Below are 14,720 nucleotides of genomic sequence, written 5' to 3' on the forward strand. Positions count from 1 at the left end.
TCTCTTTAATTGTTACATTACCTTGCTCATAATGTCCAAATCGGGTGGATTGAAACCGAGAGCAGTAGCTGGAAGACCATCAGTGACCAAGTTGACCCACAGAAGTTGGACCGGAATCAGTGCTTCGGGAAGACCAAGAGCGGCGGTCAAGAATATACTGTAAAGTAACATACGGATAATAATTCAATCTTAACTCCTCACTATACTCATATATCTCGTAAATACCTGACGACTTCGCCGATGTTGGAAGAAATGAGGTAACGGATAAATTGTTTCATGTTATTATAGATGGCACGGCCTTCCTCTACAGCAGCTACGATGGAAGAGAAATTGTCGTCTGCCAACACCATCTCTGAAGCCGATTTCGCGACTGCGGTACCAGAGCCCATAGCGATACCGATCTCAGCCTTCTTCAAGGCAGGAGCATCATTCACACCATCACCAGTCTGTAGAAGTAAAATGACACAAAATTTTGTAATTTCTTTTAAATACTCTTTTAAATGACAAATATTTGTTTTACATTAATTAATGTTAGGCTAATATGATGTTGAATAGTTTAGTGCTGTCTAAAATAATTGTCAAACAGAAAATTCGGCTTCGATTTCAAGAATTGCCATCTTGCGTATGATATTAAGAATTTTGAGTAGAAAATATATTTTACTGTGATAGAAATAAAGTATTCAAAACATATAATAAATCTTAAGCTAATTAGGGATAAACAAATCGCAGTCCAATTATTCTTCTGAAAAGTAAGCAAAGGGTTTACAAGCCGTTTTCAAAATTGCAACTGTAACAAAATCAAGAGGGAGTTAATATTCAAATCGATTCAATAGACTGGATTCAATAGCATTATTTATGATGATAACGAATGAGTAGAAAAATCTGACTTACCATAGCAGAAATTTCATTCATGCCTTGTAAGAATTCCACGATCTTTGACTTATGAGCCGGTTCTACGCGAGAGAAGAGGCGAGCTCTGGCGCAAGCCGCTTTCTGTTCTGATGTCGGCAGATCATCAAATTCACGTCCGGAATATGACTTGCCGGTGGTGTCTTCATCCTCACCGAAGACTCCAATACGTCGGCAAATGGCTTCGGCAGTAGCTTTGTTATCGCCGGTGATAACGATTACGCGAATGCCAGCAGCGCGGCACCTAGCAATCGAATCAAATACTTCTTTGCGAGGTGGATCGAGCATGCCCACCACACCAATAAATGTGAGATCTTTTTCGTATGTGTAGAATTTAGTGGAGTCGCCCAGATCCATATCGTCAGGCTTCATCGGGTGATCAGCGGTGGCGAGAGCAAGGCAGCGCAAGGTATCCCTACCAGTTCCATATTGGCGGGTCAAATCCAGAATGCGGTTTTTCAGGGTCGAAGTCAGAGGAATCTTTTGACCACCGACGCGGCAATGTGTGCACCTGTCCAATACACCTTCCGTCGCACCCTTGACGAATAATTTCGGTCCAGTTCCTAGTTTCGATGATTTCAGAGGCACGCAGTACGATGACATGGACTTGCGATCACGAGAGAACTCTAGCGTGAATTCCTTCTTCCACTTTGTTTCCATATCCTGCCTGACGATAATAGCGCCAGCTCGGCGATCCAAACCGCTTTTTGGGACACCAAACGGATTGATTTTCTCGGCGAGAACGATCAAAGCGGTCTCTGTAGCCTCACCGACCTTCTCGAATGCCTGTTTGAACTCGTTAAAGTCGATAGCAGAATCGTTGCACATGATGCAGATTGTACTGATCTCGTGCAATGTTTCATAATCTTGTCCTCTAATTTTCTGACCTCTCAAGAAGACCTCACCGATGGGTTCATAAGTCGAGCCGGTGATTTCGAATTCATGGAAGCTGCTATCATTACCCTCAATCTTGTCAAAGATGAACATTCTATAAATGTTAAAATATTTAAAAAATTATAAACTAATATTTTTATTTAAATATATAAAACTAAGAAAAAAAAGAAAATTTTCGTATTTCGTGTTACTTTATTAAAAATTTATAAGTGAAATCTATGTCATAATACATAATCCTGTTTACTTAATCATCTTACCGGCTAACGGACATCTGGTTAGTCGTCAGAGTGCCAGTTTTATCGGAGCAAATGACGGATGTACAACCCAGAGTCTCTACGGATGGCAAAGATCGTACAATGGCGTTCTTTTTGGCCATACGCCTGGTACCCAGAGCTAAGCAAGTTGTGATTACAGCGGGCAAGCCTTCAGGAATAGCGGCTACAGCGAGAGCGACAGCAATTTTAAAATAGTAAATGGCACCCTTAATCCAAGAACCACCGTGAGCTGGATCGTTGAAATGGCCAATATTGATGGCCCATACAGCAACGCAAATTACGGAAATAACTTTCGACAATTGCTCGCCGAACTCATCCAATTTCTGCTGCAACGGTGTCTTGATTTCCTCGGTCTCCGACATCTCCGTACGGATCTTACCGATGGCCGTGTTTAAGCCGGTTCCAATAACGACACCGCGAGCTTTTCCAGCGGCGACGTTGGTACCAGAGAACAAGATGTTCTTCTTATCCTATATAAAAAAATAGCAAAACAAAATTTATGAACAAACGTTGTCAAGAGTTGCATGATCAAGTAATCACATGAACGAACTTCGAAAATCTTACGAATAAAAGTTTTTATACATTTACAATTTTTTTCGAATATGAACTTTCGAAGTTATACTGTTGATACTTGAGAGATGGTGTTAGAAAAAGTATTGGAAATGTTTTTATACAGTTGCTTTACCTGATTGACAGCGCGTGGGTCGGCCACAGGGTCGGTGTGCTTGATCACGGACACCGATTCCCCAGTTAGAATCGACTGATCGATCCTGAGGGTAGTCGAAAAGATTTTGGACAGACGGATATCAGCTGGGATCTTGTCGCCGACTGATATTTCTACAATATCGCCGGGCACGATCTCTTTGGCCCGAATCCTCTGAACACCAGATTTGTCCCCTCGTACAACTTTACCCATCTCGGGTTCGTATTCCTTGAGCGCCTCAATCGCAGACTCGGCATTTCGTTCTTGCCAGACACCGACCACGGCATTGGCGATAAGGATAAGCAGGATGACAAAGGGTTCGACGAAGGCCGTGAACGCATCCTCGTGCTCTTCAAATAAGGCTAATACCTGACGAGAAATAGATACTAGATCAGAGAGACTTAAAAAATAGCGAATAAAGAGTATATGTTTATGTTTCTCAGCAAATTATTGAATAATTGCACATCTTTTTGTTCACATGTCGTTTTTAAATAACAATTTAGCTACAAATTAAAATTCCATAGAAAATGAGCTCTCAGAAAGAGCAAATATTTAAAATTAAGAAAATATTAAGCAGTTTTCTCTCTTCGCCACCACAGCGATGTCAGCTAATATATTTCAAAAAATACAAACGTATGTATGTTAAATATATAAAAATACATGTTAGAAGATCAAAGATAAATTTTCTAAGACATATACACGGTGCCAAAAAATTTCTTTTCTCTATAAGCTATTACATCTAACGTAGTGATGAATTATATACTTAATTTCTGTAATTTATAGATCAAACTCCATAGTGAATGTTACACATTTCTCTTATGCGCTCAGAGAAAATCAGATCACCACAGCTACTTGAAATCAATATGCTATTTTTTCACCTCTCATAAAAGATATATTTAGCCTCATTTACCCTTGAACCCCCGTAAACATATAATTACAGTGCTTTTAACGAAGCACCATGCACCGGAAAATTCGACAAGAAAAAAAATATCTTGAACATTTAACATTATAGTTTCTATGAAAGATTGAATCATGAAAGTCTTTAGGTTATGAATCGTAATTACTAATGATAATACCAACCATGTATATTAAACAGACTTAATTTACATTTTTTTTTTAGATTTAACTTTTTTCAAATACGTATTTATGTCAGAAGAAGTTTATTTGTTACGCAAATTTCTGTCTAATTTAAAATTTAAACTTTAAATAAAATTTTATTTATAATTTTTTAATATATATCTCTCTATGATGTCTTATACTTACAAAAGAAATAATAGCAGCTAATAGAAGAATCTTAACTAGAAGGTCATCGAACTGTTCCAGGACGAGTTGCCAGATGGATTTTCCTGTAAGCGAGAAATAAATTAAGTACTGTCAACAATCTTGCGCAATGCATGAAATAAGGAAAGATTTAAAGAAAAAGTGAATTTTTGTTACAGTATAATAATATGTCTCGTAATTCTTACTCATTCAAAATTTAATTTCATAAATAGTAGTTTTAATACTATTCTAACACCTGACGTGATAATTATTGCGACAAATTGGCATAAAACTTAAAAAAAAATTATAAATTGTAGAACTCTATCTCAACATGCACTTAATTTTTTAAAGTAAAAATAGTACAAATACTCAATTTAACATATAATTATATGAATATATCGATGCTAGTTCTTAACAAAAAACAGTAAATCTACTTTAAAAACATATATATTAAAATACATTAAACATAGTATATAAGTAGTGTACAATGATGAAATCAATACTGAATACAATTATCAACAATACCTCATTGTTACGTGACCTTGCATTATTACTAGCAACATAACGTGCGTTCGCAAATAGTATGTCTCATTGACAAGGCTTTATGTCTCAGGAAAAAATATTTTGTAACAGTTTTTCTTGCAATTTTACCACAATTTTATGATTCTTACTTATTAAGTAAAAATCATAAAACCACTGTGGTATTATGATTTTTCTTTATTAAATAAGAATCATAAAACCACTGTGATATTATAATTCTTATTAAGGAAAAAGATTTGTTGTGGTAAAATTGTAAGAAAAACTGTTACGTGTCTCTTACCTTGCACTACAATAAAAATATATTTAATAATAAATATATTTCACATAAATCTTAATGTCATAAACGTCGTAAGTTCAGATCAAGCATTATTTTTTATGCAATAATTACAGAGTTGTTTCTTTTTAAATCCAAATTACTAAAGCAATTGAAAAATTTAGCAAATTGCATTTCCAATGTGACATTGTCATTTAAACGGAACGTGCTAAAGGTTCTAGTTTAATCGAAAGCAACATATGCTTCGTATACACGAGGAGTTAATTTGATGTCATAAGGAAACATTTTCGTAAGCAGGTACTCATTTGTACGTGTCGACACACCGTCGAAGACACATTCTACAATATGCGTCAAGAAAGGATAAAAATTATAAACTAGTCAGGGGCAAGCCCTGGGCGTCCTTGATGGCTGGCGCCTTTTGCTTGCACGCGATTGACGTCATTGCTCCACGCTTGATGATTTCATTAATTGTAATTTACAGCAGGCGTCAAAGAGATGTGCGAAAATTCGATTATCTGGCAATTATATAAGTATCACTCCCTTTCTCCATTCCATTTTTCCCCATTTTCCTTTTAGCGAATTAGATCACACGTTTTTTCTTCTTCTTTAACGAATTTTATGGAGATTGCAAACAACAAAGTAACGAAGCTTCGATGGTAAGATAATAGTTTTTACAGTAATAAAGCTTAACATTTTTTATGTAAAAGATTAGACAACAATAGTTGATTTTTAACAAAATTAGATTAAGTAATAATAAATAAAATGTATTTCATTAGGAACAATTACAAATTGCATCAAACCATTTGCTAGTCAGAAGAGAAAAACAGCAATAAAGAAATAATTTATACATAATTTCCAAGGACTTTTTCAAACGTTTAATTAAACAATTAAGTAATAAACAGAAATAGCTGCATCTTTACATTGAAATTCATTCGTAATCGAATAATGAATGATACATAATCAACATAAAAATTAACGAGTTAGGCACTTGTATTACCAAAATATTTTAAGTTGAACATCTGCATGTTGTTGCATTGACATAACTGACTAAAAATACCAACAATCAGTTAAATATAAATTCTACAAATACGAAAATAAAATTCTTACGATTTTCTTTTGCAAACTGCGTAAATTAAACAATAGTGGCTATACACTGTTAAATTTATAGTGTCAAATTTAACTTAACGCGAGTCGCCACTGCTCCTAAATATATCATTATTTTTTACCAAAACAATAGTTAAATTTGATACTATATTGTGTCAATTTGACACTATATAGTATCAAATTGACATTTGTGTTGTTGTTTGTGTGTGTTGTGTGTATAAATAAATTGTTTAAATAAATTACTTTTATTACATAATTAACACGAAAGTTTCCGTAAAAATCGAAATTTTTTCTTCTAAGTGTCGCCATTTTTATAATTTGATATTATTCTCTTTAAAAATAAGTTCAATTAATAACGTAAACCTTAAAAAAGAAATCGTTTTTGTTTTTTTTGTTTCGGATGAATATAAGCAGCGTTACATTGCACGCCGTCAACGCCGACGAACCAAAATTAAATTATTATAAATATAAAATTCACATTGTTTTTCTATCAAAAAAATATTTTTTTAGTAGTTCAATATTACAATAACGTATCCTGAAAATTTCAAAAGAATTTATCATATATAGTCTCCTATTAAAAAATTCCGAAAAATTACATTATTTTCAGCACGATACATGAGGTGCCCCTCTTAATTCTGCTAATTATGTAAATTACATATGCATATAGTTCCTATACATACATTAATTGCATTAATACAGTATATTAAGATCACTTTTAATACACGGTATGCCTTCCGGTTTAACGCAAATAACGTTACACGTATGCATTTCGTTACATAAATTGTACGTAATATCGCAGTGCACATTCCGCCGCGTCTCAGAAATTAATATCGTGGTATGACGTGCTGTATAGTGCTGCGGACCAGCGCACATTTCTCCACGTCCCCCTCCTCCCTTCTTGCTCTCACCCACGTGCATACGTGTAACATGCTTCATTACCGGATTCAGCGTGTGACAATAGACGTTGTCAATCGGCCGATAGAGCGTGGCGTGCACAGAGAGACCGCGGGCACATGTATGACGGACAGAGCGCGGCAACGATTACAGGCAGTTGTGCGTTCGTAACCGGCCGCACGATTAATTTACGACAGGAATCTCATTAATACGACCTTGATCGCGCTCTCCTCCGACGCGTTTCAGGATTATATAAAGTGCGATAATAACGGTGAAACAATAAAATATTGCGTGTCTGACTTCGACTCGATTCCAAGGAAGGGAGAAGTGCGCCTATTATGTATTCCTCTTTCTTTTATTCTAATTGCTCGAATTGCGCGAATTATTCGTACGTCGTTCAAATTCATCAAGTAAATAGGTTTCGGAAAAGATCACTGCAATTTGTTGTTAGCCACACTGAGAGAAAAGTTTTTGATGACTGTAATTATATGTTACCATAATTTATAGCAATTGCGACCATTTTTACGGTAATAACTATAATTTGTCATATTCAGTACTAACTAGATATATATATATTTGTTAATAAAAGTATATATAGTTATTAAAGGAAAGTCGCCGATATTGATATAGGTATCCTGAAGAGACACTCCCTTATTCCTCAAAAAACTAACTATTAAATTTTATATAGAGATAAAAACATGATTTATTTAGATAATTAGAGAAGTAAAAATTCATAATTTATATATTTGTTTCCATACAAAATCAGCTAAAAACGAATTCTATAAATGCAAAAATAAAATTCTTACGATTTTCTTTTGCGAAGTGCGTAATTTAAATAATAGTGATAATATTATTGATAATATTACATCGTTTTACATATTTTTAAATCAATTTTATTTATATTTTCTTCTTTCTTATTTTTTCGGTTTTAAATATAAAATCTTAGTGTAGCATGAAAGACAGGTGCATCTGTCTGTAAGATAGCTCATAAGCTAACTTTTATTTATAGTGTTGTATTATAGCACGAAATAGCCCTATCAGAGCTGAAAGCAATCGTATATTTATGGGAAAACCCTCAAAAATAGAAATTGCGTCTTACAGAATAGCATAAGGTATGCATATAAATAAACAAAAAATAATTTATATCGAAATAAAAAGAATCTATAGAAAATCTTATGTACATTCATTGTAAGTATTTTGTACAGATGATTCCTATTACAGAAAAAGGATAGGAATATGTGACATTACTGTGTCAGTTTTGAAGCCCATTTTGTTAAACACTTATTTTTGATTATCTTATAAAAAAAGTTAATTATAGCATAATTGCAAACAGTACCTATTACAAAAACTGCTATATTACTTGATAGAAGATATTTTTTACTTTATATATATATTTGTGTTTTTTCTTTAACTTTTGTTTAAAAAATATTGTCCAAAAACAAAGTGGTATGTTAGTATCGGTGACCTTCTACTAACGTTTTAACACAACAGTAATAACTATAATTATAGTAATACATAATTATAACCATAAATACCGAAAATTTTCTTTCAGTGCAAAAACATTGAATATAATTTTTTAGATAGTCAAATTTGTCAAGTAATGCTAATTACCACGAAATCAAGAGAACTCATTCAAATGACGGCAATTTTGAGCTTGTAAAGGAACGATGTCTATAGCTCTGTTCATTTGTGTGTAAAGAAAATTACTCCCATAGGAGCTTCGCAAAAAGTCGTAATGAAAAGCACGTCTCTTATTGTAAGGTAAAAAAAAACTTTTATACATTATCAGAATAAGTCGAAAAACTCAGTGGAATTTGGATATTATTGCCTTCAAACGGTATTAATTCAATAACGCCGTTGGCTATATCTTATCGTCTATTTATCTTCGATAAAGCCGAAAACATTTATTATTTGCAGGCTCGATCTCACTGATTAATGTATTAAGCTTCGCGTTTTAATAGCGCGCGGCAGGGTCGATCTAATTTTCACGTAATTGCTTTTCAGCGGAATCTATTATATATTGAAATGCATACACGCATACGTAGTAGCGATACAAATTCCACGCCTGCAATCGATCTAATCGTCAACGTCAGCTGTCACGCTTTCAAACCAATTTGACTCCGACTTATCGAAGTCAATTTCTGCAGTTTGATGCAATCCAGGACGCATTTTCGGAAAATGTGAAAATTTTTCTCTCGATTCTCATTCTTTTTTTTTTTATTCTAGTTATACCGCGTCATGAACGATAACGCCGAACGAGAGCTGCGACTACGGCGGGTCGATTCATCGCCGAAGGTCGACGGAAAGATAGCGCGAGTTTCTGTGCGGGTCGAGTGCAATACCGATGCAATTACGAGTCGAAGACGACGTACGGTGCTATGCGCTGACGTCTTTCGACAAATGGGGTAAAAGGTCCGGGTATTCCCTGGATCCTGCAAGTCTCCCGTGACAGTCGTGCAATATACCTTTCCTACATTTCCTTTTGTCGATACGTTATTTTATATCTATAGAACGTTTCGTCAAATACTTTATCTTTGCTGCTATCTCCTTAAGGATTACACGTATTTTGTAACAAAATGAAAAAAAAAATACAAATTTTTCTACACTGTATCAGAAGTTATAAACAAAAAAATTATATACAAAAAGTTAAATATACAAAGTTTGGCCGCGATTTAGTATTTGGATAAAAAATTATTTCAATGAGTAGACATATTTTTGAAAAATAATATATTAAGATAAAACGAGAAAATTTTCATTTAAACTATAAAATTGCATCGTTAAAGACAATTATTGACTTTTTATTAAACCGTTTCATATGTAATGTATTTATTTTTATACGGAAAGTACAAATTTTCAATTTTAGTTACTTTTTGCAGACTGTACGCACCTGATGTCTTCCTATAATCCTTTATTAGTAGATAAGTCTCGGAAAAAGAACATTTTATTGGAGATTTTTTGTTATTGTATCAGATTAGATTTATTATTTACAGATTTTTAATTATAGAAGAGAGATATATAAAGTTAGAAAGAGACATTTACCAAAGAGATCAAAAAACGATGAGAAAATGCAAGCTGGAAAGATCTATGCTTGACGTTACGTTCAAAGAGCTCGAATATATAAAAAGCATTTATCATAAAAAGTATAATGAATATTTATTTTCTTATTGTATTTTTAAAAGTATTGAATATTTATATTCCGTATTTATCATATTTCTTATATTTTATTCTTCTATAATATATAAAGAATGGGTATACTCATTCCATGAACATTCGTCTTTCGTACCTTTTTTTCACACCTTTTGTTTTGATTAATTGACATCGTAAAGTTCCTGAATAATCCCGAGGATTTTCCGAAGTTGCAAAAACGATTTTGCGAGCGGCAGATCAAATTGACGGCAATGTGTCGCATTTGTAAGTGCATACAACGTAGCGATGCTAATTCTCAAAGCTTATGGAATTCCAAGAGCAAGTGTGCTGACCTACTTTGACAGCAAACACGTGGCGAAAATCTTCCCTACAAACGACCAACGTTTATCGAGACAGGCGAGAAGAGAAATTCGGAGACTTATAAATTATAAATTAGCACCTAATACAACGCTGACAAAGTCAGCTCGATATAAAAACGAGGTGTAAGGAAAAAAAAAATGAGTTCCCCGATTTACAAACTTGCCTTGCTACATCAAAAATAATTTGTATGCCAATTTGTCGCAAACCTGTTTTCTACATCAAGACGTTAAGAGACGATAGTTCGTTGGTACTCACCCTCCTCAGCTGGCAATTCTGTAACATAAAAAGGAAAACATTAAAATATCGCCTCATCTATATATCGAATAATAAAATTCGCGCAGAAATGTAAATCAGTATTATTTTAAATAACAATGATTGCTGCAAAAAGTACACTTCTCATAGGATTTTAAAATAGAAAAGCTTAGCAATTAACTTTAAATAACTTCATAATTATCAAATGCAAATATTTAAATTACTGTGGAAAATAATTTAAATTTTTTAAAAATTAAACAGTGAATACATACTTTATAAGTACATATAAAAATTATTGTTCAATCCAAAGTATTTAAACGCTGTGAAGGATCCGCTTTAAGGTGTCCTAGTTGAAATTATACAGAAATGCCAAGAGTGGAGAATCCCATAATTTGACGCGAACAAATTGAAGGAAACCACGAAAACGAATTTGACGTGCAAAATAGGCGTACCTAGGGGGATATCTATATAGTGGTTGAGTTAAACGTGCAGGTGACAGTTTTTGAATGCTGGAAAGATTTATAATAGACGTTATAGAAGTTCTCTCGCTAATGCGAAATGGATCGAAGTTTTGTCGAGGTTTGTTCAATATTATCGAATTTCGCTTAAAATATTATACACGTTATAATACCGGCTTCTCCAAGAGATCGAACGTCCATCGGGAAAACTCAATAGGCAATTATTTTAAAAACTATTTCGAAAGCATTAAAAAATAATAAATTAACTAAATTAATATAAAGATGACCTTCAAAATAGTTGAGGTCTAAAACAGAGTCGTAAGCAAAACTCAAGAATTTTAACAATTATTTGAATATTAACGATTATTTGAATATTAACGATTATTTGAATATTAATGATTATTTGAATAATGTTGATGAAATGAATTCGCTGTTACGCGCCAAAAGGTCAGATATTTTTATCATACATAAGAAGAGAATCCCCGATCTAGTTTAATCCACGAGGTCGATTACTCTTTCGAGCGTTCATTAACGTCTAGAAATTGGGTGTGTGGGCGATCATGCGTCTCTGTGAATTCTAATAGCATCGTTGTATAAATATTTACACATTGGGAAAAGGCAGAACCTCGTAAGACATCTTGCCTAATAGCGATTTCAGTTAGACGCACTAGTGCACGCTCGTGCACATTAAAGCTGTCATATACAAATCAACGTAAAGATGTATGTTTAAAAAAAATATATAAACGGGTTAAATCGCGAAATCTCTATATAGTTTAGTGATGTTTAGTAAAATATATATTGGGTATTTTATCATTTGAGGTATTTCATCTTTACTCAGATTAGATCAGTGTACAGTTTAAATGTGTAAATGTGTACCAGTGCATCCAACTGCGTCCAACTGAATTCGCTATTAGAAAACCGAACATAGGAACACCGGTATGTACTCAGAAAGAATAATTTTGTTGAAGATTCTAAAATTTTAGCAAAATAAAAATCTAAAAATAATTTTGTTCCCATCAAAATAATTATGTAAAACGCTTGAACTAATTTAAGGTTTAGGACGTCAACACTTTTTGCAGCATTATCATCAAGTTTGAACGTCCTACACAATTATTTTGATAGTCCAACAAAATTATTTTCAGCTCTGATAATTAATTTTGTAAATACATCAACAAAATCATTCTTTTCATATATCAGTTATGTATGTTGATGTTTCAGATTCATTATATTTTCATGGAAAGGATATTTTTGCTGTAATACCTAGAAATTTAGCTAGATACAGAAAATAATCTTGTTGAATCATCAAAATAATTATGTAGGGTGCTCGAACTAGTTGCTTGAATGATAAACTTTTTACAGCATTGCTTATCATGCTTGAGATTTCTACGTAATCATTTTGATGGTCCAAATAAAGTTATTTCAAGATTTGTATCTAGCTGAATTTTTAAATATTTCAGCAAAATTGTTCTTTCCGTGTTCTATTAGTTCTCAATTTTTCGCTCAATGTAAACCTTCCTTTGAACAAAAATTCATTGCATATACTGTCCTTTTTTCGCATCTTCGAAGTTAAATATTTAGTAAATTAACTTCGTTCAAATTAGCCTCAAAGGATCAGAATTTTATTATATGATATATAATAGAGTCTGCTTAAAAATAAATGACGTTAGACGACATACATTTTGTTGGAAAAGATCGAGGACAGATGCGGAGAAGTATCGTGTTTGTAATATGGAAAAGCAAACTGTCTATCGACGCGAGCGGCCTGTCTACTCGCGATACGTACGGAGTGACACGTGAGGAAAAACAGAGACACGTGGGAGTCATTGATTCGTATACTGGATCCGCAAAGATTTTCCTTGAATGGCCGTCTCGCAATGACGTGTTCAACAGAGAACATGTCGCTTCCCGTGAAACGCACATCAGCAATGGATTCTGAAAGGCCGCGTGTAATTCTCGGACTTACACAAAGCCAGGCGTGAAAGCGTTTGTCGCACGAATAATAACTTCAATTTCACATCGATTGCACCGTTGCAAAACCCATTAATTCGCACACGAGCATTGTCCTTGTAACCTAGTATCAAGATGTGATATCGATACTCGAGAATGATATCAGCAAATATCGATGATCAGGGATGAAAAAAGGAGAATCGACATCTTTATGGATATAGTCTGATTCTAGTATCAGAATTACTTCTATCAGTTTTCGATAACAAATTTCATCTTAAAAAAAGAATAGAGTATCCTACATAAGCTACAATTGTACACGATTGTGCTGAAGTATCTAAAAATTCAGCTAGATCATATCTAAATACAGATCTAAAAATAATTTTGTTGGACTATCAAAATAATTATGTAGGACGCTCAGTTGATTGCTAAAATATAAAAATTTTTTGCAGTAATACTCTTCATGATTGAGTTTCTTACAAATTATTTTGATGGTCCAACAAAATTATTTTCACACTGAGAAAAACGGTCTGATTGGATTAAATAGTAATTCTGGAAAATGGACGAATCAGAATTTTCTGGTTAAATCTACTAGAATAATTAAAATTCTGATTGATAAAATTATTCTGATAAAAATAAGAATTCTAATAGATTTTACCCAGAAATATTGTATCAATCACAATTCTGATTATCTCAACTAGAATTCTAATAAATTTAAGCAAAAATTCTGATTCGTTCATCTTCAACCAGAAATGTTTTTCAATACAGATTTGTATCAACCTTTTTTAACTACTTCACAAAATTGTTCCTTCTGCTTTCTAAATCTTTTGGAATAAAATCTCACTCCGAAAGACTAAAAATTGAATCAGTTTCGAAAAAAAGAGTGAAAACTTCACTCTTTTCAAGATTGCTCAATTTTCGGTCCAAAAGATTTAGAGAACGTGTATCATAAAAATCTCGTGAAATACAATCAATGTTAAATTTCCTTAGATTTCCAAGATTAAGGGTAATAAAATGAACGCAATCAATATTAAAGGCTGTAGGATAAGCGTCGAAGATACTCTCGTAAGAACACCTGGAGGCACACGATCCTCTCCGGCGAGTGGCATCGATCGCGTTTTACGCACACTACGACTACAAGAGTCAGCTACGGGAGGTGGCGTCGTCACGCCGGACGGAAGCAAATGCAGCGCGATCGAGGTATGATCGAGCATAAGCGGGAAAAGGTGCGGAAAAAGCTGGGAGTTTTCCCCGCGCCATGCGAGAACGTCAGGGCTACGGATTATCACGCGACAGTGAACGGCCGCACAAAGCCGATAGAAACGCGCGACAAACAAATCCGCCGGTCGTGCATTGAACGACACGTTGCTCCGGCTTCGCTCCGCACACCGTGCACGTGCTAACTTTAGCTGGCGAACTCAGTCGGGACGATTCGCGTGTAACGAAGTAGTGAATAAGTTCCGGAACGCGTCCAAGTTTCGGAGGAACTTTCATCAAATCGTGTAACGCGAATGATTTAAGTGGCTCTTAGACGCTCAATATTATTGTATAATTATCATATATAATATTATGCCCCCTTTAAACAATTCAAAACAAACAATCCGGAGGCTTAATATAACCTTCGGATAATCAATAATATTGTGCAATACCAAATATTGTGCATATATAATATCGATCGCCTAGGAGCCGCTTTAAGCTGTAATCAC

The 14,720-nt window shown here is 34.0% G+C and overlaps 1 protein-coding gene across 5 annotated transcripts in view; it reads right to left on the minus strand.

Annotated features, from left to right (window-relative positions):
• Positions 1 to 14,720, minus strand: part of SERCA (ATPase sarcoplasmic/endoplasmic reticulum Ca2+ transporting SERCA) — a 58,811-nt gene that overhangs the window by 14,576 nt on the left and 29,515 nt on the right. For all 5 annotated transcript variants that reach the window (XM_018446858.1, XM_018446859.1, XM_018446854.1 and 2 more), the window contains 7 exons: positions 10,616 to 10,633; positions 4,045 to 4,127; positions 2,764 to 3,150; positions 2,061 to 2,548; positions 892 to 1,897; positions 226 to 446; positions 22 to 157 (listed from right to left, as the gene is read on the minus strand). In XM_018446858.1, coding sequence (XP_018302360.1) covers positions 22 to 157; positions 226 to 446; positions 892 to 1,897; positions 2,061 to 2,548; positions 2,764 to 3,150; positions 4,045 to 4,127; positions 10,616 to 10,633 — 2,339 coding nt within the window. The remainder of the gene's footprint in view (positions 1 to 21; positions 158 to 225; positions 447 to 891; positions 1,898 to 2,060; positions 2,549 to 2,763; positions 3,151 to 4,044; positions 4,128 to 10,615; positions 10,634 to 14,720) is intronic.

This window comes from Mycetomoellerius zeteki, unplaced genomic scaffold, assembly GCF_001594055.1.
Source record: "Mycetomoellerius zeteki isolate Tzet28-1 unplaced genomic scaffold, Tzet1.0 scaffold19, whole genome shotgun sequence".
Lineage (NCBI taxonomy): Eukaryota > Metazoa > Arthropoda > Insecta > Hymenoptera > Formicidae > Mycetomoellerius > Mycetomoellerius zeteki.